The sequence below is a fragment of the Aegilops tauschii genome, chromosome 2 (assembly GCF_002575655.3).
Source record: "Aegilops tauschii subsp. strangulata cultivar AL8/78 chromosome 2, Aet v6.0, whole genome shotgun sequence".
In the NCBI taxonomy this organism is placed as follows: Eukaryota; Viridiplantae; Streptophyta; class Magnoliopsida; order Poales; family Poaceae; genus Aegilops; species Aegilops tauschii.
Genome location: NC_053036.3, coordinates 614,226,574 through 614,254,078, shown reverse-complemented (window position 1 = coordinate 614,254,078; position 27,505 = coordinate 614,226,574). Strand labels below are relative to the sequence as shown.

Below are 27,505 nucleotides of genomic sequence, written 5' to 3'. Positions count from 1 at the left end.
ATCATCCGGTTTAAAACAATGGTTTTCCTTTTTTTCTTGTTCAAACGAAGCCGCACAGCGTTCCCACCCAAAACTGCTCCGGAAACGCAGCAAACTTGGCACCCAAGAAACCCTCAAAAAAAAAACTTGGCAGCCAAGAAGAGAAACAGTTCCATAAGTCCATAACAAACAAAGAACTTGACAGCCAAGTCGGACTGGAACCCCCACCGATCCGGTGATAGATTGAAACGAAGACGGTGCGCGGCGTTGCGGTGGGGAAACCGGCCGGAAGAAACATCATTCGCGGTCATGGACGACGCGGTCCGCTGGGACTTGCCCACGGACATCCTGGTGGAGATCCTGCTGCGGCTGCCGGGTCCGCCTCGTCTGCCGGCTCTGGCGCGACGTCGTCGGCGAGCGCACCGCGGAGATGCGGAGCCGCGCCACGGCCCTCATCTGGCACCCCTGGCACCCCGTCGCCTGCATGGTCGACGACCTGTCCTCGTCGTCCACCGGGAGCTGCAGGGAGCTGTGGAGGAGCGTCAGGGGCGTCCAGCTGGTCGGCACGTGCAACGGCCTTCTTTGCCTATGCAACAACGAGGGGATGCCAGGTGGCGTTATCACCCTTGTCAACCCGGCCATCAGTGACATGCTGCCCCTCCCACCGCTGCCATCCGCCGACAAGTTCATCGGGAGCTTCCACTGGATGAACTGGCACGAGGCGTACAGCTTTGCGTACCAGCCGACGTCGGGGCGGTACAAGATGGTGCACGTCCCATGCAGCTTCGGCCACGTGTGTGAGTTCAATGGCGTGCGTGTGCTCACGCTGGGGGAGACATCATGGCGGGAGGTGCCGACCCTCCCTGAGGGCGGGGCGAGGTGCAACCTTGGAGCTGGCATTGTCAGCATCGACGGCGCAACACACTGGATCACACGGGGCGCCACCACGAGGGTCGTGTCATTTGACCTCGAAGACGAGCACATCACTTCCATCACAGAGCTGCCCACACGGGCGGCCGGGCCTTGTCATTTCCACCTGACGGAGGTACACGGGAGGCTGGGCATTGTTATCCATGACCTCTCTGTCACGACGGAGGTCTGGATTATGGAGAAGGGACGGCGATGGAGCCGCCGATACAGCTTCAGACGGCAACACCTACCACGGCCACATTTCGTGTACGGCGAGTATGTTCTCACACGAGAGGAGTCATCATTGTATGTTCACTACAGAAAGAAAGGCCCATCATTGTCCGGCGAAGTGGTGCAAGTCGGGCATCGGGATCAGGGGACGCTGGTTGCGGAGCTAAAGGTCAACTATTCCCACAGTCAGTATAGGACATTCGCCTACGTGCAAACAACCGAACCACTAAGTGTTTATGAGCCCAATAAATATTAATTTGTATAATTAGAATGTTTGTTTGTTCATGGAAATTTTAGTTATTTCACCACATAGGCTAAACCAGGTAGGCATTTAGTTTCCTGGAAGTATTCTAGAGGGTTCCCTGAAAGTATGCCAAAAGCCTTCTTCTCAACCATAAATCATGACTATCCATTTCTAAAACAAAAATCCAGACCATCCGAAAGTCGATCTAATGGATGATTGATAAAGTAAAGGAGCAAAATGCATTTTTGGTCCTCAGTCTATTTTGACCAGAATTTTCTCTTCATAAAAATAAAACTTTGCGTGTGTTTCTACAGGTTTGCTCTCACCAATGATCAAGAACACTCTACTCAAAAAAGAACGTTCGTTGGTTTTTGGCAATATGTTGTAGCCCTCTTTTATACCCAAAATCCTGAGAATTGCAGATGTTTTATGAGCTTTTACTATAGTATGATTCCACATCCACCATTGTGCTATGTTTCTACGGGCTCTGCGAACTACTACTGAATACTGTCTGCATGAAGTCCTTGTGATTTATAGAGCTTCAATTACCTGTTGTATATTCTGAACTGGTCTATAAACGGCATTGTATATTATGAAAGTCTATCCCTAATTCCATATACTACATAGTTGGATTTTCAAAATCTTAAACCGGTGAAATTCTGGCTCCCTTTTACTAATAAGCTGCATTCCATACCGGAATTTTGCGTTTGTTCATTCCCAATAAATAACAAGTGACAAGTATTTTTTTTGTGGGAAAACAAGTGACAAGTATAGCCAAGTATTAATCCAGATTTTACAAAAAACAAAATTAGAACAGATTTTACAAAACTGTAGCCCGAGACAAACTTCTGCGCATGCTTGTTTTCCTGAAACGTCTGCCGTAATCGTCATGGTCTCCAATTCCATCCAAAGTTCATCTATACTCTATTTGACAGCACAGGAAATTCCAGATACGATAAAGGAAGAACTTGTGGTGGCCAAATTGGACTCTGTCAGGTTAAACTGCACCGGAGAACTATTTTTAGTTTCCTTTTTCTCATTGATTGAAGACAACGGGGATCTGCTAGCTAACGTCAACCCGTCGTGGCGGTGGGCAGACGGGAGAAACGGAAGAAGAGAAGAAACAGCGCCCGCGGCCGATGGCCATTGGCGATTCTAGATGGTGGGACTTCTCCACCGACGTCCTGGTGGAGATCCTGCTGCGGCTGCCCCCAAGCTCCCGCCGCCGATTCCGCCTCGTCTGCCGGCTCTGGCGCGACCTCATCAGCGAGCGCACAACCGAGATGCAGAGCCGTGCCATGGCCCTCGTCTGGAACCCCTACAACACCATCGCCTATGTCGTTGATGACAAGTCGTCGTCGTCCACAGGGAGCGCCAGAGTGTTGTGGAGCGCCGGCAGCGACACGCAGAGAGGCGTGCAGCTGGTCGGCACTTGCAATGGCCTCCTCTGCCTCTGCAACAACCAGGAGAGGCTCGGTGGCGCTCTCACACTGGTCAATCCGGCCACCGGCGAGGCGCTGGCACTTCCCCCGATGCCGTACGCCGGCCTCTTCTCCGAGAGCTCTCACTGGCGGAACTGGAACGAGACCTACACCTTCACGTACCACCCGACGTCCGGGCGGTACAAGGTGGTGCGCGTCCCCTGCATTTTCGACCGGGTGTTTGAGCCGGAAGTCGTGCATGTGCTCACGCTGGGCGAGGCGTCATGGCGGAAGGTGCCCACCGGCATCAATGGCAGGGCGGGGTGCCGCCTCGGTCCAGGCATCGTCAGCATCGACGGCACGACGTACTGGGTCACGCGAGATGCTCCGCCGAGGGTCGTGTCGTTTGACCTCGAGCACGAGCGGATCACCTCCACCGCGCAGCTACCCCAGCTGCCAGTGTGCTCCGACGAGGCTGCCCGCTACCACCTGACGGAGGTGCACGGGAGCTTGGGCGTTGCCATCCGTGACCGTGACCTTCTAGGCATGGAGACGACTCATGTGTGGGTTCTGGACAAGGGACGGCGGTGGAATCGCCGCTACAAATTCAGCCAGCGGAGCATCCCACGGCCCAATTTTTGTACGGCGAGTACGTCCTGGCGCTCAGGGACTCGTCGATCTACGGCCACTACGCGAGTACAGGCGACTCGTCGTCCGACGTTGTGAGCGTTAGCCACACGGAGCAGGGGACGCTGATCACCATGGCGGGTAATTACATCGCCCGCCGGAACCATACTTTCGTCTACGTGGAGACGACGGAGCCACTCAGAAAGGTGTGACAACACCCGGGAGTCTAGGCACCCGGTTATCCTGTTCGTCCAGCGGTTGTAAGATTCGTGCAAGCCTCTGTACAACTGCAGACGTTTTGCAGGTTCAGAGTAATTAGGCAGCTTTTGTTAAGCAGACAAGCGACGGGAGAAGGAGGCACCACGCAGAAACAGGTGTGACAGTAGGTCTACGCGGTACACGAAATGGTTGAAGTGACAACATATAAAGAGTGCATGCGCCCACCAGCATAACAAGGGATTCCAAGTCGTCACGTGCTCTTTCAGTTTGGTCTATTGTGTCAGCTTTATTGGGTGACGGGAGCTGATAGCATCAGAAGAGATTCTAGGGGAGGCATCGTCTTCTTCTTCCTCAGATACCGACACGTTTGCACATTTTCTTTAGTACGGCCGACATGTCATATCCACCCGCGTCTTGGTTACTAGGGGAATCAACCTACAAGGAACAGTGACATACTAGGCCTAGACACTTTTGAAAAAAGAGCAGACTCCGCGATTAACAAACAGAACGACTGCTAACCAGATGTTCGCTACAGTACACGGCACACATCTCTAGGCGCTGGAATCTCGACGAACGGTGCTGATAAGTGGGTGCCTAGGCACCCGGGTGCTGAAAATCCACTCTCCGGAGCCACTAGCCGCTTACAAGGTCACGTCCGATTAGCTTCGGTGTTATTGATGATGATTTAGGTACAAGGCGTAAGCTAAACTAACCAAGTAGGACCCCATCTTGTGGCCAATGGAGGCCTGACCCATCTCCAGTATGCTGATGACACTATTATGATGGTGGAGGGTTCGGATGAGGATATCCAGAACCTCAAATTCCTTCTCCTTTGCTTTCAGGAGATGTCGGGCCTCACGATCAACTTTGCCAAAAGTGAGGTCATGGTGCTCGGATATTCCCCGTCGGAAGCCCAGCGCATTGCCAACCGCTTGAATTGTCGTTTGGGGTCCTTTCCGACCACCTACCTTGGCTTGCCGGTTAGTGACAACCGTCTACTGGAGAAAGACTTCCGCCCTATAGTTGCTAGGCTCCAACCGTGGATGGAGCCTTGGCAAGGGAGATGGCTTTCCAAAGCCGCTAGAGTGATCCTGATGAACTCCTCCCTTATTAGCCTCCTGATGTACCTCATGGGATTCTATAGTTTACATGAATCCCTCCATCAGGAGGTGACCAAAATCCTCTCCCGGTTCTTCTGGGCTGGCGAGAACAATAAACATAAATACCACATGGTGAAGTGGTCTGAGATCTGTAAGCCTAAAGACCAGGGTGGTCTTGGGGTCATCTCATCCAAGCGGATGAATATTGCCCTCCTCTCAAAATGGCTCTGGCGGATCCAGACTGATGAGGGCGGTCTCTGGCTAGAGATTATTCGCGCTAAGTACCTTCGTGGTCAACCATTGGCTTTTGCCTCTAGATCAGGCGGGTCCCAATTCTGGCAATCGGTGATCCGTCTGATGCCTGTCCTGCGCATTGGGACTGCCATCTCTGGAGGGTCCGGCTCTGGTACCCTCTTTTGGCTAGATAGGTGGGCTGGGCCCCGCTCATTTGTGGAGCGCTTCCCCCCATTATTCTCGATATGCACCCGCCCACTCCTATCGGTTGCGGTAGCCTTAGCGGACTTGGGGGTTGTTGCCTTCCGCCGTACCTTCGGGGCAGGGGAACGCGAACAATGGGACGAGCTAGTCGAATGTATTGCACTCCGCTCCCCCTCCCTCGAGCCGGATACGCTATCTTGGCATCTTGAGCCAAATGGCCGCTTCTCAACTAGGTCCCTTTATCAGGCGATTGTCCCCACTCCGTGACCGGCGGAATTATCCGTACTTTGGGAAATCAAACTCCCCCTGAAGATCCGCATATTCCTATGGCAGTGGGTTCGAGGCCGGCTACCCTCGGGCACGGAGGTCCGCAAGCGTAGCGGTCCTGGGAATGGCCTCTGCCCCCTTTGTTTGGTTCTGGAAGATTGCAACCACATTTTCTTCCGTTGCCCTGCAGCTCAATTCCTATGGAGTTGCTTCCGGGAGGTCGTGGGTGGCAACTGGTGCCACGATAACCTCCCGGGCCTGTTTGGGGAGGCCTTTAGGCTCCCTAGCCCCCGGAAAGCCGCCACTTGGGTGGCTTTAGGGACCCTTGCTTGGACCCTGTGGTGTATCCGCAATAAGCTTGTCATCAAGCGTGTGATTCCCAACCGTGCGACTGACGCTATCTATAAAATGTGTGGCTTCTTACAGCTCTGGAGACCGCTTAGCAAGCGGCGCGATCGGGACATCCTTGACAACATCATTGCAGGCCTTCGATCCTCGGCAGCAGCCTTCTCGCCAGCACCACCTCCACCGCCACCCCCACCCGAGCCGGATTAGCTCTCTTTTTCTTTCTTTTTGGGGCTTGTTCCGCTGTGCCCCCAGCATGACTTGATGACTTGATTGGTACTTGTACTCTTGTGTTGGATGCTTGGTCGGTTGCTTTATAATATAAAGCGGGGGGAAACCCTTTTTCGGAGGACTCCATATGTTAAAAATGCAGAGATTTGATTATGGGAAGAAAGGTAAGGATTTGTAATACTGGCTAAAGAAAACTCCTTATCTTCCCGCAAAAGAAAAACTCTTTATCACTCCTACACATGTAGTAAGGGGGCTCCTAAAACATTCTTAACTTCCAAACCAAAACTTTTTCCTTAAAAAACCTTTTTTTGAGTTCCTAAAACCCCTTTAAATCCTATATATTTGTGCCGCGAGTCAAAAAGGCCCCTCCAGCCGGAAAATATTGGGTAAGACCGGGCCCATCCAAAAACCGCCCAATTTGTGGAATTAGGCGGGACTGTGACAATGTCCAAACGTTTGGAATATTGGGACAAATCCGAACGGTTGATTAAGTTCCTTTTTTCTTTCTTAGCTAAGCATGCATTTAATCCCCCTCTTACTAGCTACTCTGTTATATGTAGATTGCCATTTTATTTGCACTGAAGTTATCGAGGGTAACATACCCCTAGTCAAAGGTACCGCGACGTTTGTACGTGAGTTATCAACTTTGTTGTATGTATATTACCTTGCTATTTACGGAGAAATTACCGGGGTATGTTTTCAACAACCTATATCCTGGGGTCAAATTTTATCCTCGTGTTTATACGTGAGTTATCATATTACCATCTTATTTACACAAAAAATATTGGTGTATGTTTTCAACAAAAAATCTTCTGAATCAAAGTTATCGTGGTGTTTGTACGTAAGTTATCATGTCTATGGCGAGTAAAATATGATGCTATTTACAAAGAAGTTATCAGGGTACTCCCTCCGTCCGGTGAAAAGTGCACATATAGAAATTTTAGAACAAATTATGGAGTAGAGTAAAAATGCATTGGAAAGGTGCAAATCACCATCTCTCCTCTTTAATTACCCAACCCCCAATAAACTAAGTGCATGTAGAAATTAAGGAGACCATGTGTAGAATGTTATTGGTCTTGATTACTGTGTGATGAGAGAGAAGCATTTTTTCTATTTTAATGTGCATTGGGAAGATAGAAGTACACTCTTTTGTGGACAAATTTTAAAGCCAAACATACACTCTTCACCGGACGGAGGGAGTATGTTTCAACAACTTTTTCCTACGCTGGAATAGTTATCAATGTCTTATATGTTAGTTATCAAGTATGTGGTGCATAAATTACCAAGATATTTATATAGAATTATCGGGGTATGTTTCAATATTTTTTTCCCCAGATGAAAACTTATCAATGTGTTTGTATGTAAGTTATCAAGTCTGTGATGCATAAATTACCAGAATTTTAAACGAAGTGGAACGGAATTTGAACGCATAATTGTAAAAGCAGACCGATGAGATTACTCGTTCAGTTTTCAATCCCCCTACTCACCTTTTTATTTTGGGTTTGACGTCATATAAAGAAATTACAAGTACTGCGTAAAAAAATTATGAACAAAACAACTAGTTTTTTTGGAATTCAAGACCTTTATTGATTTAAGGGATAATTGTATTTATACCCTTAGTTGTCTCCCCCTCAACCGAATTGCCCTTAGTTTTTGAAAACATGTGGTCTTGCCCGACCCACTTTGTCATCTTGTTCTTTTGCCCTTTGACCGTTTGACCGTCACTTTGAAAACTTCATAACTAATTCATACTAAATCAGAAAAATGCAAATAAGATACCAAAATATTCCGAAAAACATCACGTATATGTTAATGTCACTTGCATTCATGACAAAAGTGTTGGTAAGTGCCCATCCGAGTTTTAGCTCTTATCATACCACCATGAATAGTAAAATCTAAAAAACTTCAAAAAATTCAAGAAAAATTTGGTGGCAAAGAATTGTAAATGTTTTAAGTGCTTGCCAAGTTTCACGAGGGTATGATAAGAGCTAAAACTCGGATGGGCACTTACCAACACTTTTGTCATGAATGCAAGTGACATTGACATATACGTGATGTTTTTCGGAACATTTTGGTATCTTATTTGCATTTTTCTGATTTAGTATGAATTAGTTATGAAGTTTTCAAAGTGATGGTCAAAAGGTCAAAGGGCAAAAGCACAAGATGACAAAGTGGGTCGGGCAAGACCACGTGTTTTCAAAAACTAGGGGCAATTCGGTTGAGGGGGACACAACTAAGGGTATAAATACAATTATCCCTTGATTTAAACAGCGGGATTACATTCCTTCATTACACAAGCAGTAAGGAAGGATGGGATATAGTTTATCCAAATACATCTTCTCCTAGAGGAACTACATTGCCTAGCGCAAAGATGCGCTAATTCATTTGCTTCTCTATGTGTAAAAACCAACTGAAGTTCCTCAAAAATCCCGCAAGCTCTTGTATCTCGTTCACAGTGGTCGCTATCTCCGATCGGTCTAGCCCAGGAGAATTGCACTGTTTAATAACTTGTTGAACATCAGATTCAATAATGACTTTCCGATACCCCAAGTCTGCCACCAATTGTATGCCATCTGTGATGGCATATGCTTCAAGTGATCTTGCATTGAGACCCGATTCATACCATATGGATTGTGCTCTGATTAAATTACCTTCATGGTTTCGCACCCCCAAACCAGTACCCCCTTCATGAGTTTCTTCACATAAAGCAACATCCACATTAATTTTGATGAAACTTTCCTCTGGAAGCTTCCACTTCTGCATTTCCTTGTTCGCGCGGACTGCATGTTGTGATCCTGTAACTGCTAGGTCTGTGGCTACATCGATTGTCCATTTTACAGATTGTGCTATGGATCGAGTAGTTTCGCCATGGGTTTATGCATTTCTCTCTGTCCAGACAGCCCAAGATCCACATAAGATGATACATGCCGTTGTTTAGTTCACCTCCTCTCCTTCTACTATATCCATCGCCCAAGTTTCAGGGTGCAAAGTTGGTATCTTGGTTGATGTCAACTTCTTGATCTCCTGCCAAAACAATTTTGCACATGTGCATTCAAACAATGTGTGTCGAATGGTTTCATGTTGTCCGCAGGCTTGGCAAAAGCCAACATGCTCAATATGTCTCTGGCATAGAACCCCTTTGGAAGGGACAAAGCCCTTTGATTACTTGCCACCAAAAATTTCGGACTTTGGGAGGAACAGGAAGCCTCCACATTTTCCTCCAGAATGTCTTGTCGGGTCCACCAGAGCCTACTGGTATTTCATCGTTTCTTCTAAGTTGCACACTTAGTCTATAGGCTGATCTTACTGTGAAGTTTCTCAGCCGATCCGGGTGCCATGCCCAGAAGTCCTCCTGCACTCTACCCACTGGAATTCTAGCAATCATAGAAATGTCCGATTCAAAAAAGTTTGCTTCCAGTTTCTCCATGTCCCACCCACTCAAGTCAGGTTGTAGCAGTTCTTCCACTCGGGACACATTGGTATTCGACCGCCTAATCAGAGGTCGCTTGCTGTTACTCTCAGGGATCCAAGGATCGTCCCAAATTCTAGTACTGCTGCCGTCCCCCACTCGCTTGATTAAGCCCCTGTAAGGAGTTCTCGGCCATGTAATATCGCTCTCTAAGTGTGAGAAGAATTCCGTTTCTTTCTAGCTTCCATAAAATCCCTGTCATGAAAATATTTACCTTTCAGGATCCTAGCACACAAGGAGTTAGGCTTTGTTAATAACCTCCAGCCCTGTTTAGCATGCATGGCCTGATTAAATAGTTGTATGTCCCTGAATCCCATGCCTCCTTCCCCTTTCGGTATTGCAATATCAATCCATTTCTTCCAATGCATCTTCCTCTTTTTGCCATCTCCTCCCCACCAAAACCGAGTTAGCACACTCGTTATCTTCTTGCACATGTTTTTAGATAGACGGAAACAACTCATGGAAAAGGTGGGGATGGCCTGGCAAATTGATTTTACTAGTACCTCTCGGCCGGCACTATTCAGTAACAATGGTAACCATCCATTGCAAAGTTTCTTAATGGAAGATACAACACCTTCAAATTGTGAGTATGCAGACTTCCCTAGGGCAGTAGGGAGTCCTAGATATTTCTCCATCAATGCCTCAGTTGGAATTTCAGAAATCTGCTGTGCCTTTTGTTTCATATTATCCTCGCAGTTAGAGCTGAAAAAATTGCAGACTTTGCTTTGTTTACTAACTGTCCAGACCCCCTCCTGTACGTTTCTAGTATATCATGTATTCTAGTTGCTCCAGCTTCAGTGGCCTGCGTAAAGATTAAGAAATCATCTGCAAAAAGCAAATGTGTGATCCACGGTGCATGAATCCCAACTCTAATTCCTCTGGTTAAGTGCCCCTCTCCAATTTTCTTCGGCATACAATTCAGACCTTCAGAGCAAATCAAAAATAGGTAAGGAGATATGGGGTCCCCTTGCCGGATACCTTTAGTTGGCTTGAAAGTTTGAGAAATAACACCATTGCCTCTGACTGAGAAGGTAACAGTTTCCACACATGCCATAACTCTATCAATCCACATATCCGCAAACCCCAGTTTATGCATAATTGCCCTCAGGTACGACCATTCCACCTGGTCATACGCTTTTGTCATATCAAGCTTCATTGCACAATCGACACTCTTCCCTTTCTTCCTTTTCATGTAATGTATGCATACATATGTAGTTAACACATTGTCAAATATCAGCCTGCCGGGGACAAAGGCGCTTTGCTCCTCCAAAATAATTTCATCCAATATAGGCCTCAACCTGAGTGCGAGTACCTTAGAAGCTATCTTATACAAGATTTTGCAAAGTGAGATCGGTCGGTACTGGGCAAGATTTTGAGGGTTTTTAATCTTGGGAATAAGAACCAGCACTGTACTGTTAACCACATATGGCATTACTCCTGTTACAAAAAACTCACGGATTGCATGACACACCGGGCTCTTTAGGATGTGCAAATGCTTAATATAGAATCCAACTGTAAAACCATCAACTCCTGGCGATTTATTCGGATGCATCATGAAAAGAGCACTTTCTATCTCCGTATCAGAAACTGGGGCACATAACCTTTCATTCATTTCATCACTCACTTTAGTATCAACATACGTCGTGATCTCCTCCGGAAACGTCTCCTCCTGAGCAGTGAAGAGTGTTCTATACAAACTAATGGCTGCCTCCTCCAGTTCAGGCTGCGTCGTGACCGTGCTGCCATCATCCAGTGTTAGCGCCTTAATTTTATTTACTCGAGCCCTCTCTTTAGTTTGAGCATGAAAAAACTCAGTGTTGCGATCTCCTTCCCGCAGCCAATTAACTCTGGAGCGTTGTTTTTTCATCATTTCCTCTCTAGCCAAAAGCTCTGAAATCCTCTTCACAAGATGTTTTTCTTCAGTCAATGGACCTTGCCATAAGGAGTTTGCTCTCAGATTCTCTAACCTGGTCCTCAATGTTTTTAAGCTATTTCTGCACCAAGCCAAACTCCTCTCTATTCCACTTCCGGAGTCCCTTCTTAACAATAGCCAATGCCTCTGTTACTTGTTGCAGGTTCCCATTCGAAGGGACCCATAAATTCTCAACTGTTTGAGAATAGTTCTCATGTCTAGTCCAAGCATTTTCGAACTTAAAAGGCATGTTTGTTACTTTGCCAGATGCCCAGTCCGATTTAGATATATCCACCACCAATGCACAGTGATCAAACTCGGTAATTTGCACATGAGTTGCCCGAGTATTATCGAACAACTCCATAAAACGATCATCTCCGAGGCCGCGGTCCAGTCTAACTTTAATGTTTCTATTTCCTTGCTGCCGGTTATCCCAAGTATAGGGTAACCCCGTATAGCCCAAATTAGTGAACCGGCATTGATTAACCGCGTCCCGAAATCCCTCCATCTTCCATTCCTCCCTTTGTGCCCCACCAAACTGCTCATTATCTTCTAGTACCTCATTAAAATCCCCCACGCAAAGCCACGGGTTATCATACTCTCTTCTCAGATAATTAAGCAACTCCCAGCTCTTCTTCCTTCTGACTCTCACTGGTTCACCATAAAACACAATGAATCTCCACTCCCTACCGCCGGTATTTTCATTTCGGATCAAGACATCAATATGAGATCTGCTATAAGATTTCAAACTGACCACTGAGTCATCATTCCAGAACAAAATGAGGCCACCGCTGAGCCCCTCAGAATTGACAGCAAACGCGTGTCTGAATCCCAGTCTAAATCTTAGATCTTGCGCTCTCGTAGCTGATAGTTTGGTCTCCGAGAGAAAGATCAAACTCGGACAAAGCAACTGAATCAAGTTGCGGATTTCTTGAACTGTCTTGGGCCGCCCGCATCCCCGACAGTTCAGAGCCAAGGCATTCATTGCTTCCGGCAGTCACCCTCGAGGGGTGCCGCCGATCCCGCTACAAGTTTCGTGCTTGTGCCACTTCCCACTGCTTCTCCGTCTACCCCTTTCAATTTCTTTTTGTGTGCATTCTTCTGCGGGGTAGCACTAGGGTCCTTCTCATTCCCATCAAACAATTCAACAATATTAGCTACTGTTGATGAGGTATCTGACAACACCACTGCCCTTTCCAAATTCACAACAAAACAATTAGTTAACTCGATTGGTTGGTACTTTGAGAATCAATGTTCAGTTCGTGTGTTCGATTACCACGCTATCCAGTAAGTTTTTGATTTTCTTGCTCTTAAAGAGATCAACATTAATTGCGTTTAAAATGGGAGGGAGAAAATAGCGTGCCTTAATTCTGTTTAAAACGAGAAAGAAATTCGTGTTAATTACGGTGCATAAGGAAGGAAATTAATTGCGTCTAAAATAACAGGGAAAGAGTATAGCGTGCATTCATTCTGTTTAAAACAAGAAAGAAATCCTACTTCAATAGTCAGTATAGATATGTGTGTATCAACAACGACTCTGATTATCATATGAACGTGCCCTTGTAATTGTATGGTGCATTTTTATTCAAAACCTACTCCGATAGTCAGCAGAGCTACTGGTTTATCAAAACCTACTCCGAGAGTCGATATAGGTACTATTTATCAAAACCGACTACGATGAGGGTCTATGGTGATAACTCCAAACACTAATTATACTTTTAGTTGCACAATTCTAATGTCAATATGGAGCTAACCTTTTTTTCTTATGCAAATATGGCATTGGAGTTATGTTGAAGACTTTTAACGGTATAAGACATCCTAAAAACACAAGAAAATTGCAATTAGGTCCTTAGAGAGCCAAACAAATTCAAACTCCAACATTAGCTGAATATGCGCCACTGTTGCCGCTCAATCACAAGAGATGGCCTGGCATTGTACCCTGATGCCGATAAGTTGTGTGCTAAGGTATAGCTGGACGAACACACGAAAGATGAAGCCGATATCATAGAAGCCATGTTCCGATAAAAAATCGTAGAGCCGAACCACCTCCTGAACAAACTTCTGCCAGATTCACTATGGCGCCGAAAAGGGAGCACAGATCACCATAGAGTGATCTGTTACCCAGTAAAACAATCAACGTGAGAAGAAAGGCCACAGCCACACTGCTAGCGCAAAAAACATCGGGGGAACATTACCTTGATCCCCAAGGGATGTCCTTCCGTCATCATCTTCGTTTGTTGTCGGCAACACCACGACCACAAAAGAGTAGGAAAAACGAGGATCATTACATGTATAATTGTCCGATACGAGAACACATCAAGCGTCCGCCCAAATCCAAAGGACCCGAGATGACACTGCTTATCGGATCCAACACCGATAGTCGAGGCAACCGCTGCTTCGAGATGGGAATGACTACCGAGAGTCTAATCTACGAGAGTAGATGAGAACGGCTACCCCCTAGCCCCGTCATATATAGGCGACGAGGGCTAGGGTTTACACAGAGCCTATCCGATCTCACGCCGCCATCACCTACCGCTTAATAAGGTTCCGAGATTCTACCCCCTTTCCTCTATTGCCGGAGCAGCCGACAGAGGCAAAGAAACCCCGATGAAACCGGAGTCCGGGGCGCCCGCCCCCTCCGCTCATCGGGTCGGCTGCGGTGGCTAGGTTTTCACAAGGCTGAGGCGAACCGACGAGAGCACCGACCTTTTTTTTTCTTATGGTAATTATGTTGGAGTACTTTTTTTTTTGAGACAAACCAACAAAGCTTTATTCAGCCGTCACACAGTTTACAAGGACGAACAAAAGATCTCGAGGGTGACCCAACCAGACATGGCGGCCAACCCCAAGCGTTAACGCGTGCTTTGCTAGTCTGTGAGCCTCGACATTCGAGGTTCTAAATTCATGGCTAAATAAACAAGAAAGTAAAGAAGTAGATTCTAAATTCTGTGAGCCTCGACATTCTAAATTCTGTGAGCCTCGACATTTGAGGTTCTAAATTTAGTACTTCAACATAATTCATGACAGAGGTAAAGAAACCCCGATGAAACCGGAGTCCGGGGCGCCCGCCCCCTCCGCTCATCGGGTCGGCTGCGGTGGCTAGGTTTTCACAAGGCTGAGGCGAACCGACGAGAGCACCGACCTTTTTTTTTTTTTATGGTAATTATGTTGGAGTACTTTTTTTTTTGAGACAAACCAACACAGCTTTATTCAACCGTCACACAGTTTACAAGGGCGAACAAAAGATCTCGAGGGTGACCCAACCAGACATGTATGTTGGAGTACTAAACCTTATTGAGTTGGTTGAGGACGATGAAGCCCACCTGAAGAAGATGGATCCAACCCAACCCGTACGGGCCGTGACCCGCCGCGACCGGGTCGTGACCGCCGCTGCGCCTCTGTTGCACACCTGTCCGGCCGCGGCACCACCTGAGCCGCCACCTGTGACCCCGTTGCAACGAGCCATGCGTGTCCGCACAGAAGATCCCGCGGCGTGCCCTCGATCCACGCGGAGCAGCGCCCCCAGCCGTCGGATCTGGGGCTGAGCGCACTCTGGACGGCCGCCGTGCCTCCCTCCCCGTCCCCGGACAGCACAGCGGCAGAATCCAGTCCCCACTGACACCGCGCCGGCCTCGCCTCCCTCGACACTCACTCCCCCTCCCCGTCCTCCGGCGCACTCTCCCCCATTTAAACCCCTCCGTCTCCGGCCAGCCCCCCCTTCACCGCCACCCACCCAACCCTCGGGAGCATCGACCGCCGGAGCCCCCCCTCGTCCAGCCGAGGCCACCTGGGTTTCCTCCGGCCCCCGCCTCCGGCCCCACCCCGCCGCAGGTACGGCCCGGCACCGCCGCTCCCCCCTCCCACCCAACATTCCCGTTCGCGCCTCGCTGGTAGCCCGGCGCCGTAGATCCTTCGATTGCCCCTCCCCCTCGCCGCGCCTCCAGGCCCGCCCACCCTCCCTCCCTCCGCCCCTGCGCGGCACTCGTCGTCGTCGTTGCCGTCCTTCTCCTTCGCTCCGCCCGGCTGGCGCGGGCCTACCCGGGCTGGACGGATCCGTTCCGTCGGCGACGAACCCTAGAAAAGATTATTTCCCCCAAAAAGCTTGTTTTTTTTTTCTCTTCAACGAGAAGACGGTAACTGACGAAAGTTTGGGGTTTCAGTCACCTACACGCATGCCGAAGGCCCCCCTTGTTAGATCTCCCCGTCTGTGATTAAGCACTGCTGCTTGCGTTGTATTATTGATTGATTGACGGGATTGAGATTGTTGGGGCACATAGACGGGACGATCTGTCTGTATTTGTTTTGACAAGCGTTCGTTGGCTTCCAATGCACCTCCTCGGCTCGCCGACGGTGATGATTGTGTTTGGTGTTAGGGTAGCCGGCATCATTGTCTTCTGCGTACCTAGCGACGTTGGAGTAAGTTAGGGTAGGGTTTCTTTTTATTCGTGCAATCGGTTGCTAGTCGTTTTGTGATACTTAGCGCACTGTAAGACACATAGATGGAATGATCTCTGTTTGTAGTTGCTTCGACGAATGTTAAATGGCTTCCAATGCACGCCATCTGTCCGCGAACGGTAATGATTGTGAGCCAGGGGTCTCAACACCATGACTTGTTTGGGTCAGGGTAGCCAACATCATTGTTTTCTGTTTACGTAGTGGCAATTGGTGACTTGATTGGAGTAAGTTAGATTAGAGTTTCTTTTTGTTTGTGCAATCGGTTACTAGTTGTTCTGTTCTATGTACCGCACTGTAAGCCACATACTACCTCCCTGCCAAAATATAGGTAGTAGATGGGTAGGATCTCTGTTTGTAGTTGCTTTGACAAATGATGTTGAATGGCTTGCAGTGCACGGCATCTGTTCGTGAACGGTAATAATTGTGAGCCAGGGGTGTCAACACTGTGACTTGTTTGGTGTTAGGGTAGCCGACATCATCGTTTTCTACTTCTGTAGCGGCGTTGGAGTAAGTTACGGTAGGGTTTATTTTCGTTTGTGCAATCTGTCACTGGACGTTCTGTGCTACGTAGCGCACTCTACGCCACATGCTTCATTTATTAACCTGCTGGGATTGAGGTATTCACCTTTTTGAGAGAACACTGCACACGTGCGTGTGTACATGTACCACGTGTATCATTTCGATAATTCAATTTCCAATATTTAATGCTGTACCATATATGGCATTTATATTGCCTTTTTCAATTCAAATTATCAATATCTAACCTGTTGTTTTATGACGGCGTCGTGAATCGCGATACTTGACAGGGTTTTAACTGCCTGTGCTTGCGTAATGGAAGATCCACAAAGCGATAGTGGGCAATCAGCAAACGGCGCTGAGCCTGAGCTGGACTCTATGCAATTGGATGACAATGAAGAGAGCATGTCCCATACCGTGGATGATTCAAATGGACAGTCTTCTATGGATGTTGACAGAGAACAGCTTTCTATTGATGCTGATATGAATGGGAAACCATCCTCGGATGGTGATGGTAAGGGAAAGTACTCTTCTGAGTCACATGCAGAAGTTCCAATTGACATGAGCCTGGGAAGCCTAGAGAAGTTTTGCAAGGAAGCATCAAGGTCATTTTTTGATGAGTTTGGTCTGATTAGCCATCAGATAAATTCTTACAATGAGTTTGTCTCACATGGGCTCCAAGAGCTTTTTGATTCACTTGGAGAAGTGACTGTCGAGCCAAGTTATGATTTGTCAAAGAAAGGGCCCGGTGGTTGGAAGCATGCTGTTATCAGGTTTGGTAGAGTGAAACTGGAAAAGCCTGTATTTTGGTCTGGCAGAGATGATGTTGATGAGGAGTCACTTAAGCTCAAGCCTAGACATGCTCGCCTCCAAAATATGACATATTCCTCCAAAATGGAAGTAGAAGTGCATATTCAGGTCAGCAGTCTCCATGTTCTTTATTGCCAATTACTTACTCTTTTATGCTGTTGTCTGTTTATGAAGTGTTGAACACATGCACGCAATCTTTAGAATCGATGCCCCTAAAATTACTTGAAACTGTAAAATGCTGTGACATGCATGTCATGACCCTGTTTTTATGCTGTTGACAACACACATTTTCAATCCTGTTCTTGTAAGTTAATCCTGTAAAAAGACACGAGACCTTGGCTGTCTATTTACTGATCTTGTGAAGCTGACGTCATCTTCATTTAATTTGCTAGTTGTTTTATTCCCTGGTACCCTAATTAATATAGCAAAATAGTCCATTGACAGAACATGAGATGGAGCAGTCAAGGAACAAATGGCTGCTTGATGTTCCCAGATTAGCTCAGCAGTCAGCAACATACGTAGTTGTAGATATCACTCACGTGTGCTAATGCTTTATGCGCTTGATCCTATTGAACTGTTGTGTTGGTATGTTAGTTTACTTTAGTAAACTATGTGCTAAGATGTCTCATGGTGTGTACTCATATTTGTGCACTTAGGTGTTACAGTCATTGAGTCACTCAATTAACTGACGTGTTCTAAACTGTTAACAGATTTATTCTATGGAGAAAAGTGACAAGTCTAAAACAGAGAAAGATCCTTTTGGTCACAAGAGAGTTCTTATGGATGAAACTCATGTGGTGAATATTGGCCGCCTTCCAGTTATGGTTAATTCAAATTTATGCTGGTTGCGTGAACTCAGGGAAAGTGACTGCCTTTATGATTCTGGTGGATACTTTTTGATCAGGGGAATGGAGAAGGTATAATTCTATTGATCTCTCTTTGCTTATTTTAGTTGATGCATCATGCAGGGAGTGTTGTATTATCAAATGTTTTAAACACTTCTTTTGTCACTAAGACGGAGTACAGAGCTTGTGAGCTTTCTTAGTTTTCTTTTAATTATATATGCTACTGAAATCATTCTGAGAAAAGAGAGTTTACATGAGTACCATGTGAATTGGTCTGTTTCCATATGTTGAACTCTTGTGTGTTAGCCCTGTTCCGCAAATATGATCTCAAAAAGCTACAATATGTTATTAGAACAGTATGATAAAATTCTACCAAACTAGCTAAATAGCCATGCCTTGCTACGGATAAAATAATAATATGATTGATCATGTTAAGCCATTATTTACTGGCCTACTCTTACATACTTTAGGAACACCGTCATGCCTACCTGAGTTCACCCTAGACCAGCGTCACGCAGGCACATTTGTGCTCCTTGTTATCTTTAGATCTTTAAGAGGCGGTTACCTTAGTTTGTGTGGCAGTGTCTAGTTGGTTACTTTGTTACATCTTGTTAGAGATCTTTTAATAATGTGGGAAATTGAGGTAGGAGGTTTGGATGAACCACACGTCATCCGCTCCAGCCTATGTAACATACTAGTGAAGATTTTCCAAAGTTAGGTCAATGTTTTAAATGAAGATGAGCTTCTGCTGATAACACTGACATGTGCGGACTCAGTTCGTGATCTTGTTGGTCCAGTTAGATATTCTCCTGGGGTGTGACTCTTAGAGTAATAACTGTACTAAAAAAGGCATTTTTTTCATAACATATGTGCTGTGCTTCTTGGATCTCACTATGGTCACTGTGGTTCCATTGTTGAACACTGCAGATATTTATTGCCCAAGAGCAAAGATGCTTGACTAGGATTTGGATTGCTGACCGGCCTGTCTGGACTGTTTCTTATTTGTCTGAAATCAAACGAAGACGCATATATGTGAAGCTGATTGATTCTACAAAGAATAATGATTTCAGTGGCAGCAAAATCATTTCCATTTCCTTCTTGTATGCCAATCTGCCGATTTGGCTAATGTTTTTTGCGCTAGGCGTATCATCTGATAAGGAAGCATTTGATATGATAGATATGGGAGACTGTGATGCTTCTGTTATCAACGCGATATCTGCAACTATTAGTGAATCTGACGAACTGTGTGAAGGCTTTCGTAAGTCTGATAAAGCCCGACAGTGTGTTGATGATAAGGTCAAGAGTTCAAAATTTCCTCCAGGAGAGTCATTTGATGATTATATCGCTAAATATCTCTTTCCTGGTATAAAGGGGAATAGGAATAAAGCTCTTTTCTTAGGTTACATGGTCAAATGCCTTCTAATGGCCTTTACTGGGAAGCGCAGATGTGATAATAAGGATGATTTCAGGAACAAGAGGCTGGAGTTACCTGGTCAACTGCTTGGAAGAGAACTTCGGGCGCATCTTAGGCATGCAGAGAGGCTCATGGTTAAGGCCATGCAGAGAGATTTGAATAGTGACCGTGATCTAGAATTTCCAATGCGCTATCTTGATGCTTCAATTATTACTAATGGTATAAATCGTGCCTTCGCTACTGGTTCTTGGTGCCATCCCTACAGAAGAAATGAAAGATGCTCAGGAATTGTTGCAACGCTCAGGAGAACAAATCCTCTTCAAATGATGTCAGACTTGAGGAAAAGTCGCCAGCAGGTTGCTTATGCTGGGAAAGCTGGTGATGCAAGATATCCGTAAGTAATTTCTTAAACCAAGTGCTGCACACTTACATGCCCCCCCCCCCCCCCCCCCCCCCCCCTTTTTTTTTTTTTGCTTTTTATGCCCTTATGCGAACTAACCTGCAGAAAAAACCTTGCAGCAATCCATCTTACTGGGGAAAGATGTGTTTTATGTCCACTCCTGATGGTGAAAACTGTGGACTTGTGAAAAATCTAGCTGTTACTGCTATTGTTAGCTCTAGAGTGGCACAGCCATTGATTGACAGATTTGTTTCTTGTGGAATGAATAAACTGGATGAAATTCCTGCTAAGAAGATTCCCCAAATGGACAAGATCTTCCTGAATGGTGATTGGGTAGGATCCTGTGCTGATCCAGCTTCATTTGTCATGCGTTTAAGGTGCATGAGACGCGGTGGTCTGATCGATCCACAGGTTTGCTCTCTTTCCCATGGTTAGAAGCATTTGGCCGAGTATACATTGTCCTTTATCTAGATGTTTGGTGTCTAGGTTCAGTGATACATCATACGTACCATGTTTAGTTAAGAAGAATTGCTGATGATGTGTCGTAAGTCTTGGACAGGTCTAATTTGCATGCTTGGTTAATCATAGATCGATGCAAGTTAAATCCAATCTGCTTGAATATAACAGTTTCCATAGTGCATGCCTTCTTACTTCTACCATGCAATCTAGCATCATGATGCTCTGTTTTCTATATTTTGTACTCCCTCTGTAATCGTTCTATCGAGTTCTTGTAATTATTGTCATGTTTAATTTGTCGGTACTATCTCCCTAAATGTATTTTTCCTTTTGTAATTCCTACTATGCATTTCTGTCGTGTTTCCAATTTGGTATTTGAGTAATGTAATTTTAGATTGCTTCCTTATCTGACGCACAATAATGGAGATACCTGTTGCTACATATGTTTTCTATTTGCCCACTATAATTCCTACTATGCATTTCTGTTGTGTTTCCAAAATTTTGGTATTTGAGTAATGTAATTTTAGATTGCTTCCTTATCTGACGCACAATAATGGAGATACCTGTTGCTACATATGTTTTCTATTTGCGCACTATGTGCTAATGTTTTATGCAGCAGTGTCATTTGTCGTATTGCTTATGCTTCATGTTCCGTCTGATCAGGTTGAAATCAAAAGGGACAAGCACCAATCTCCCGGAGAAGTACGGGTGTTTTCTGATGCAGGGCGATTACTCAGGCCTCTTCTTGTGGTTGAGAACCTAAATAAAATTACAAAACGGAAGGGCTCTCCGTACTCTTTTCAGGCACTAATGCAGCAAGAAATTATTGAGTTCATTGGTGTTGAAGAGGAGGAAGATATACAATGTGCCTGGGGAATCAGGCACCTATTTCAGAGTAGTGGAGAGGAGGTTTCTGGTTATACTCACTGTGAGCTGGATCTTTCTTTTCTGTTGGGATTAAGCTGTGGTCTTATCCCTTTTGCAAATCATAATTTTGCTCGAAGGGTGCTGTACCAAGCAGAAAAGCACTCACAGCAAGCTATTGGATACTCCACAACAAATCCACTTACCAGAGTTGATACTCTTTCTCATCAGCTTTACTACCCTCAGAGACCCCTTTTCAAAACAGTTTCAGCTGATTGCATCGGCAGATCAGATTATACTTTTGGAAGAAAAGATGACTTTGCTAGGCCTGAATATTTCAATGGACAAAATGCGATAGTGGCAGTCAATATTCATCAGGGATTTAACCAAGAGGACTCCCTGGTTATGAATAGAGCTTCTCTTGAACGTGGTATGTTTAGAACTGAGCTCATGCGGAGCTATAAGGCAGAAGTAGAGACCAAAGGGCCCAGCAAACGACTGAAAATGAAGGAGAAAGTAAACTTCGGCAAAATGGAAAGCAAGAGAGGACGAGTTGACAATCTTGATGATGATGGATTACCTTTTGTGGGTTCAAGTCTTCAGATTGGTGACATTATAATTGGGAAAGTGTCAGAATCTGGTGAGGACCATAGTATTAAGCTGAAGCATACAGAGAAGGGAATGGTCCAGAGAGTGTTGCTCTCAGCCAATGATGAGGGGAAGCATTTTGCTGTTGTATCTTTAAGACAGGTATACATTCAGTAAAGAATAACTATTACTCCCTCCTTTCCGGTTTATAAGGCTTATCTTAACTTTTTTGTTTTTCCAATTTAGAGGGCTCATCTCCATCTCATTTTTAGTTTCCAATGCGCATTAAATCTTTGCATGCAAGAATTAAAAAGGAACACACCAATGCATGTAATGTTCCTACTCATCTAGTGGCCAAGCATGCATGCACTGTAATTAATCCAAATTAATGCATGAGTTTAATTGGGGTAGTTTTGTAAAGTACGAGATACATTCCTCCACTCACAAAATGCCTTGGTTGATGAGATTTGAGCCCTATAATCCGGAAGGGAGGGAGTATCTAGCACATTACATGCACTGAACTTTACTACTAGCAATTGTATTCACCTTATAAACAGTAGAACTCGCTGAATGTTTGCCTTCTGCTCTACACCAACAGAAGCCAACTGCAACTAAAATGCTTGTTAGTTGGGCTTGCTCTCCTTTCGTACGCCTAATAATATAGTACTCTCCCCGCCCCAAAATAAGTTTAGCACAAAGTTGTACTAACTTTGTACTAAATCAGCGACACTTATTTTGGGGAGGAGGGCTGCTTTTGGGCGGTTTAGTAATTATCTAGGTCTCAAGAGAATACTGTTGTATATATTCATCTTCCCATTTGTGAAGCAGAATTGGTTACCCTACTTTCCTACCATATAAGAGGGAAACAGGAGATTAGGAAGTTAATCATCAGTGTGCACTCATGATACCCAAGAGAAGTAATTGGTGCAAAGTGACCTTATCATACATAATTAATATGCCTGTGCTTAAAATATGTAGTAGTATACAATTACTCTTGTAGCAATTCAAAATTAGTTTAAGCAGAATGGTTGGTGGTAAGAGAACACTAGTTATGTGTGGTAATCCAACAAAACACCTCTTTGTATATCAGCTAAGTTTCTTCCCAGTGCATTTATTTCTATCATAAATGTGTCAGTACTCAGTTTACAAAAAAGAACTTTTTGGGAATGTGCAAGCAAAATTTTCAACTTTACCTAGGAGCGCAAGTGCATTTGTTGATATAGAGAAGGTATTACTAAGATTCTCACGGCACTAACAGTTTTATAGCGCTTACTGACATTTCATCACAGAAAGTACTTGTCATAGTTGCATTCAAACTCTTAAGCAAATATATGTGAATGGAGTATTGGAATACTTAAGTGCTGGAATCAATGCATATGGTGTTTAACTGTCTGGTGCATGGTCTTAATCTTTTCTGATTAAGCAAGTGATAGATATACACAGATATAATTTCTCGCAAAAAATGTGTGTGCATGTGTGCTGTGCGAAACAAAAGGGCAAAGCTAATGTAGCATCACCCTCACCAATGTTCAAAACAGCGGAAAGCGTAAGCTAAGCGGAGGGCCACAGCTTAGAGCAATGGGTGCTTAAATATTTTTTGAAATTGGCTAGAATTTGACAGATTTTGAATAATATACACAGGAAAATTAGGAAACATGGCACATGGGTAACTGAAATACAGTTCAAACCATAGCAAATACACATCAGGTTCAAATAGCAAGCAAAATAACAACTAAAATGTAGTTCAGTTCAAATAGACATAGCCTAATAAAGATCATGTAGCCAGAATATGAAGGAAATAGTTCCCGAACAGAGCCTACTAATAAGATAAATGGCATAATGCCATTATTGTGCAAGCAGACAACCAGTAGTTCCAAAACAGCCAAATTATGGCCAATTTTTTTAAAATTCTTAATCTACCGCTTAGGGCAAAAGCGAAGCAAGCGCCTTGCCATCGCTCAGCGCTTAAGCGTCGCTTAAAAGCGCTTTCTTGAACACCGAGCCTCACATGTTCCCCATTTTTTTCTTCGACGATACAAAAATATACATTTTCACATAAAACTGAAAGTGCACATTTTATTCCCAAAGGTACATCTAGTATCGTTTTTTGAAAACTTGAGGTGTACATACTACTACTTCCGTCTCAAAGTAAGTGTCTCAACTCTAGTACAACTTTATACTAAAGTTAGTACAAAGTTGAGACACTTATTATTGAGTGTAGAACATTGTTCGGACATGGTTGCCTAGCCTTTGCTAAGAGAAGAGATGAGGGAAACCTTGCTGGGTTGATCTGCCTAATCTTTGCCAGGAGAGGGAGATGGAGGGGAACCTTGGGGGGTTTGATCTGGGCTTAAGGTGTGCCTGACCGATGCCAGTGACACACTACCTCTTTGCTGTCGCTGGCAGTTTGAGTTGGTGGTGATGGTCACAAATAGGCAAATGTGCTGCCCAAGTCTCATTTTTTTCCATTTCACAAATTTATTTTGCTGTTGAGTACTATTATATAACATGATCAAGGTCAGCTAGGTGATACCCGCTACCCAGACATCCAGCTGGCCACCGGTCTCATATCATCTATTTCCCTATCCTTTTTTTGGAATCTTGAATTCCCTATCCTTTTTGCAATGTCTTTGAGCATGTGTTTCCTTTTGATAGCCATAAACTTATGTTGCTGACATGGATTTTCAGGTTCGATCACCTTGTGTTGGAGATAAATTTTCTAGCATGCATGGACAGAAAGGTGTTGTTGGTTTTCTGGAATCTCAGGAGAACTTCCCTTTTACCTGCCAAGGAATAGTTCCGGACATCGTGATAAATCCACACGCCTTTCCTACCCGTCAAACTCCAGGCCAGCTGCTTGAAGCTGCTTTGGGAAAGGGAATCGCTCTTGGTGGTAAAATCAGATATGCAACACCATTCACCACAGCAACAGTTGAAGTGATCTCGGAACAGTTGCACAAGTAAGTGTCTCCTTAATTCCAAACCAGCCCCTTTTTGAACATGGATACACCAGAGAGATATTTACTGATTTCAATGCTTGAGCACAGGGGTGGAGCTGTGTCTTGCCCACTATGGGCCATAGCCCCCCTCCCCCTCTTCCCTCAATATTGCAATCTATAGAAGTTAGAACTGCATACTAAGTGCCAATAAGTGCCTTAGCAAGAAAATCACTCCCCTCTTTGTATTTAATCTTTTCTCCTGAATGACGGCCACCTCTCCATTTTTGCTGTTATTTTCTATTAGTTGAAAATTTTAATTGCCTGTACAGATTAAGTTAAATCTTTTGTGAATTTTTCTACATCACAAAAGGGCACCCTGCTATCCTGAAATGTTATATTCATTACTGTATTGTTATAGAGCAAAGTAACGGCAGTGTAATGTTACAAGTGGACATAATGACCTGCATAGTTGTGCTGATAGTTTTATTCCTGATCTATTGATCAATTGGATGAACATGTTCTGATTAAAAATTGGGTAGAACTTATGATACATGTTTTCTAAGTTCCACACTTCTGCTTCTGACATTTCATTTCCTTGTATTTATACTTGTCTGAGTCTGAAACAGACCAGCATATGATTTGACATTTGACTTCTAGATTTTCTACGGTTGACATATCTTGTTATATGTGATTATGCACTTCTGTAGTATTATTTTTCACATTCGCTGTTCACCTCTAATGATCATAAACCGGTCGTTGACAACGGTAAAATGACATTCTTCTGTTCTTGTATCATCATAGAAGAACAGAATCCAGTAAATGTAACAATTGAGCAGGAATTGAACTGTTTAGCACAATAATCAGATATCCATTGTTTTCTTCAATCTCACCAGGCGTTGTAGTATCTATATTACCCCCTGTGAGTCATACTGCATAGTTATGCAGGAAATACCTTTTGAGTTTAGCTACCAGTTCAGGCTACATTCCAGTACACGTTGTTGCGTAATTAAATGTCCAAAATTGACGCATCTTGTTGTATTCCAGGCTTGGGTTTTCAAGAGGGGGAGCTGAAAGCGTTCTCAACGGCCAAACCGGCAAAAGGATGCAGCAACTGATCTTCGCAGGCCCCAACTTCTACCAGAGGCTGATCCACATGGCCGAGGACAAGGTGAAGTTCCGCAACACGGGGCCGGTGCACCCGCTCACGAGGCAGCCCGTCGCTGACAGGAAGAGGTTCGGCGGGGTCAAGTTCGGGGAGATGGAGCGCGACTGCCTGCTGGCCCATGGCGCGGCCGCCAACCTCCACGAGCGGCTCTTCACGCTGAGCGACTTCTCGGAGATGCGCATCTGCCAGACGTGCGAGCGGGGGGCGAACGTCATCATGCGGCCCGTCTCGGGCGGGCGGAAGATCCGGGGCCCCTACTGCGGGTTCTGCAAGTCCTCGGAGAACATTGTCAAGATCGCCGTCCCCTACGGCGCCAAGCTGCTCTACCAGGAGCTCTTCAGCATGGGCATCTGCCTCAAGTTCCAGACCGAGGTCTGCTAGACCGAGCTTCGTCGTCGTTGGCTCGTGGTGTGTGTATATAGGTTATCTGTCTATCTATCTATGGTGACTTATGGACATGTAGCTGGTTAAGGTCCTCCGTGGTTATGGACATGTGTAGTGGCTATGTGAAACTCCTTGTGACGATGGCGTTTGCGTAGCCTGGACGGGTGTGTTCATGTGGAGCGAAGCTGCTCGTGCAGTGCAGGATGTCTTGTGCCTCTGGCCTGAAGAAATTCTGTTGAAACACTGCTAGCTGGTTGAACCTGTTTCACTGTGCCCCTGGAATGAACTTTTATCCTAGTGAACAGAATTAGCTTGTGGCATGCCTGGTTGGTTTGAGCTGTTCGTGTTTGCTGTGGAATGTGTAACCGAGTTCGTGTTGACTGCTGAACTGCCGACACCACCGTGGATCGGAGCACATTACTGTGAACACACAAAGTGGCCAAAACCGACGAGATGCCCTGATACAACAAACATACAATCAAGCTGCAACAGCAAGAGGAAAAGGAGAAGAAACAATCCTATCACCCCTACCATATGATTGTACAAGCATCGCAAGGGAGATCACAGGGACAAAACCCTCCTCCCTACCTGGACGAACTAGAGAGCCAAGAAGTGTGAATGGGGGAACTCCAATTGAGACGTCGACGGCCTCTCCTCCTCCTACGGCATCAGGAGGAAGAAGAGAAGCTCCCGCCGCATCGCCATCATCTCGCTTCTGCGAATGATGCTTCTCCAAAGATACAGATACTTATACCCCAAGTATCTCCATCCATCTTCATGCCCTCTCCAAGTATCTCCTCTGCTTTGAAACTAGTCATCATCTGGGTCTCTGAACTTTGATCGACGACAGGGATCGAGTGCATTGAACCTGGACACCTTCTTGTAGCTAGCTTTTCGCTCTGTTGTATGGCCTTTGGGATTTGGGAATATTAGCCATCGATCCTGTGGTGGCACCTCACATAGTGTGTTGCCATCAGTGTCACAGTGGCTTTTCTCCGCCTGCCCACGCTATACAGTCACGCACGCATAATGAGACAACTAGCCAGCCCATTGGACAGGTTTTCTAATGTGAAATACTCCCTCCGTTCCAAAATAGATGACCCAACTTTGTACTAACTTTGTACTAAAGTTAATACAAAGTTGAGTCATCTATTTTGGAACGGAGGGAGTACCAGATTAGGTCCATGTGCTCTGGCATCTGGGTTACCAAATGTGTCCTAGTTCGCATTATTTGTGTATGTAGTAGCTGCCCTTTTGTTAACACTGTTTATCCCCTA

General features: G+C 45.3%; 2 protein-coding genes across 3 annotated transcripts; both read left to right on the top strand.

The window, feature by feature from the left end:
• The first annotated feature begins 409 nt into the window (after positions 1-409).
• On the top strand, positions 410-1,375 carry LOC109768641 (F-box/kelch-repeat protein At3g06240). Its single transcript, XM_020327391.1, has one exon. It carries the CDS (start codon positions 410-412, stop codon positions 1,373-1,375), a length of 966 nt encoding a protein of 321 aa, XP_020182980.1.
• Positions 1,376-14,923: 13,548 nt separating this feature from the next.
• LOC109768635 (DNA-directed RNA polymerases IV and V subunit 2) lies at positions 14,924-26,548 on the top strand. Of its 2 annotated transcripts, XM_073509282.1 has the most exons (9): positions 14,978-15,223; positions 16,654-17,281; positions 17,884-18,090; positions 18,946-19,826; positions 19,952-20,243; positions 20,952-21,902; positions 24,429-24,700; positions 25,724-26,216; positions 26,267-26,525. In XM_073509282.1, exons 2-9 carry the CDS (start codon positions 16,679-16,681, stop codon positions 26,381-26,383), a joined length of 3,816 nt encoding a protein of 1,271 aa, XP_073365383.1. In that variant the 5' UTR covers positions 14,978-15,223; positions 16,654-16,678; the 3' UTR covers positions 26,384-26,525. The 2 variants fall into 2 exon arrangements, with proteins under 2 accessions (XP_020182974.1, XP_073365383.1); XM_020327385.4 differs by having other exon boundaries at positions 14,924-15,223; positions 25,724-26,548.
• Positions 26,549-27,505: the final 957 nt, after the last annotated feature.

What these genes read in the sequence shown, in the direction of transcription:
- LOC109768641 (XM_020327391.1), top strand. Translation starts at nt 410, where the DNA reads ATGCGGAGCCGCGCCACGGCCCTCATCTGGCACCCCTGGCACCCCGTC.
- LOC109768635 (XM_073509282.1), top strand. Translation starts at nt 16,679, where the DNA reads ATGGAAGATCCACAAAGCGATAGTGGGCAATCAGCAAACGGCGCTGAG. An exon ending in GCTGGTGATGCAAGATATCC is followed by an intron (nt 19,827 to 19,951) that starts GTAAGTAATTTC and finishes AAAACCTTGCAG; the next exon opens with CAATCCATCTTACTGGGGAA. An exon ending in ATCTCGGAACAGTTGCACAA is followed by an intron (nt 24,701 to 25,723) that starts GTAAGTGTCTCC and finishes GTTGTATTCCAG; the next exon opens with GCTTGGGTTTTCAAGAGGGG.